At 40.7% G+C, this 2,582-nt stretch overlaps 1 protein-coding gene across 1 annotated transcript in view; it reads left to right on the top strand.

Moving 5' to 3' along the window:
* Positions 1-1,874, top strand: part of LOC104165193 (transcription factor E2F3-like) — a gene marked incomplete at its 3' end in the record, with an annotated part of 5,777 nt that extends 3,903 nt beyond the window's left edge. The window contains exons 4-5 of the mRNA XM_009704767.1: positions 555-742; positions 1,777-1,874. Coding sequence (XP_009703069.1) covers positions 555-742; positions 1,777-1,874 — 286 coding nt within the window. The remainder of the gene's footprint in view (positions 1-554; positions 743-1,776) is intronic.
* Between the last annotated feature and the right edge of the window lie 708 nt (positions 1,875-2,582).

Below are 2,582 nucleotides of genomic sequence, written 5' to 3'. Positions count from 1 at the left end.
TTCCTGCTGGCTGATTTCACCGTCACAGTGCAGCAGTGTTTTTCTTCTCCCACCTTCCATTCTAACACTTTGCTCCAAGCAATCACCCAAAACGCCTTCCATCAGGATGAAACATTCTTCTTCTGTTAAGACAGGTTTTCAGCCTATAAATAGCATTTGTCAGGGAAATTAGAAACCAACGTTTTGTCTGAATACTGAATTAACTCATTTGGTTCTGCAAGTGGAGTAAGTTTTTAGGTGTACATCTCTACCTACTGCCTTTCTCGGTCTTTTTCAAGGTAGGGTTAGAGGAGAGGGAATCTAGAAGCAAGATTTTTGAAGTGTTTAGAAATACTTGATTTTTCCATCTTGGTGGCAGTACCAAAATATGTTGTCATGATAAAAAGATGCTTTTTCTGGAAAGCGTAGTTTACGTTGACTTGCTATTGGCAAGTTTAGGGAGAAAGGGCTAAGAACTTGATCTGCAGTGTAAAACCCTGCCTTTTCCCTTTCCCGTAGCAGTGTGTCAAGTTTTAGAAATGCTAAAAGGGTGTCTTCCGTCTTTGTGTCTGTAGGGGCTGCAGTCTGTCAGAGGACGGTGGCATGCTGGCACAGCGTCAAGGCCTCACCAAGGAGGTGACTGAACTGACTCAGGAAGAGAAAAAACTGGATGAGCTAATCCAAAGCTGCACCCTGGACCTCAAGCTGCTAACGGAGGACTCGGAGAATCAGAGATATCCTTTTTCCCAAAACTACAAAGGTGGTCAGTCTCTTTGCTGTGCTCTGTAACACTAGGAGAATTCCTCTATGTGATCTGATAGAAAGCATCAGAAAGTTCAAGAAGTTGGCTAACGGGTTTTAATGTAGTTCTGTATAAAAGTTACTTAGGCCACTTGTGCCTGTAATGTTTCTGGAATGCCAAAAAGAAAAGAAAAGGCGGTACATGAAAGAACCGGTGAACATCCACGTTCACATAGAGCAGAACCAAGAATCTAGGGTTAATGAGTGACGACATCCAGCAACCCTGTGCTTTTTTGACTATTTTGAGTCTAGAGCAAACCCCTTTTTTGCATGCGGATATTATAAAGGCATGCAGACGAAGTCTTTGCTAAGGTAAGAGTTGTGTGTGTGTGTACTCAGTACTTAATTTTTTTTCCCTTTTTTTCTTTTTTTTTACTTTAACCTGATGTGTGTATATAAATTACAGGCGCGGAGAGGAAAATAAAGTTGGGAGTCAGTTTAGTCTAAACCTTGCAAAAAAATTTCAGATTCCTCTGGTTAAAGAATCCATAATAGAATATCATAGATAAAGGTTTTATGAGCCCTCAAAATGTCTATTTTAGACTGAATTATTTAATGTAATAGCAATGCTCAGTTGCATAAGGTTCATATAACTTCTGATGTTTTGGCTGTTAATACCCCTTGTCATTGACCAATTCTCGCTTTCAGTAGATTTCCCACCTATTAGCAGCAGAAGAAAGCATTTTATTAAATGCTGAACTGAAAACTTTCGTTACTTTATCTAACAAGTAGTTCTTAAAGAGCATCTGATAAGGTGGACTTATTCTCTGTTCTGAAGGATAGGAAATAACTACGGGAGTGTCAGTAAAGAGTATGTGAACTATGTCAATATTGTCTTTTGACTAGCTTTCAGACACGTCTTGAGATATAAGCAAAGCTCACCAAGTGGCATGGGGAGTAAGGTCAGCGCTGCCTTCAGCTAAGGGCTTGATCCAGGAAGAGATTTAAGGAAGACAAAATTGAACGCTATGATTCTCTATTTTTTTTTTTTTTTAGTACTTGATTCCTATGGTAGAGATCACATTGCTGGCTCCTGTGGGGATGGGTGTGGAGGGATCAGCATTAGCAGCGTGGTTGGCCTCATCCTTTTGGATGTAGGAGAGCGTATTCCCCAAATCCTTCTGCAACTCTTAAGTTCACCGATAATAGTAGTGATTATTGAGAAAGGAACGCAGAAGTGTGAAACCTGGGGATGAATCCAAGTGCATACCTGTTCTGTCTTTCGCTCACCTCGCTGAAGTCTGACGTGATGACCTGCTGAATACTCCCGGAGCTGAGAAGCCACCTCTTCTGCTTTATCGCTGAAGACAAAGTTTCTGCTTTTGAAAGTTTTGGAAAGTTTTTCTTCTTTTCCCTCACGCTTAGGTAGTGTGCTTCCTCCTCTCCCTTATAAATAGAATCAGAAAACAACCGATTGCTACCTCGAATGTTTTGGGATATGCCTAGCATTAGCGTGGGGAGCCTTTAGCTACAGCAATGAAGATTGTTGTTGTTTTATTTGAAGACCATGCAATCCTTTCCTTTGTTCATGTAGTGACAGCCACTGTTGCTGTAATTTGTACTCTCCCTTTTTGCAAACCTTACTAAACGAGCGGTAAAAGCCTTGATAAAAGCCATTTGGGTGAGAGCTGATCTGTCGTTTTGCCTCTTGACCTGTTTGGTCCAAGTTGGATGGGAGATGCATCGGTGTTTTTGCACTTGCGCAGTCTGTCTTGCTGTACTGCGCAGTAAGAGTACACATTTACCAAAATTGTTCACATTTACAGTATATATAAAGTGTGTGTGTATATATATTTTTATAT

Source organism: Cariama cristata, unplaced genomic scaffold, assembly GCF_000690535.1.
Source record: "Cariama cristata isolate BGI_N322 unplaced genomic scaffold, ASM69053v1 scaffold9807, whole genome shotgun sequence".
NCBI lineage: Eukaryota > Metazoa > Chordata > Aves > Cariamiformes > Cariamidae > Cariama > Cariama cristata.
Note: the sequence above shows the minus strand (reverse complement) of the source record. Positions and strands in the feature narration are given on the sequence as shown.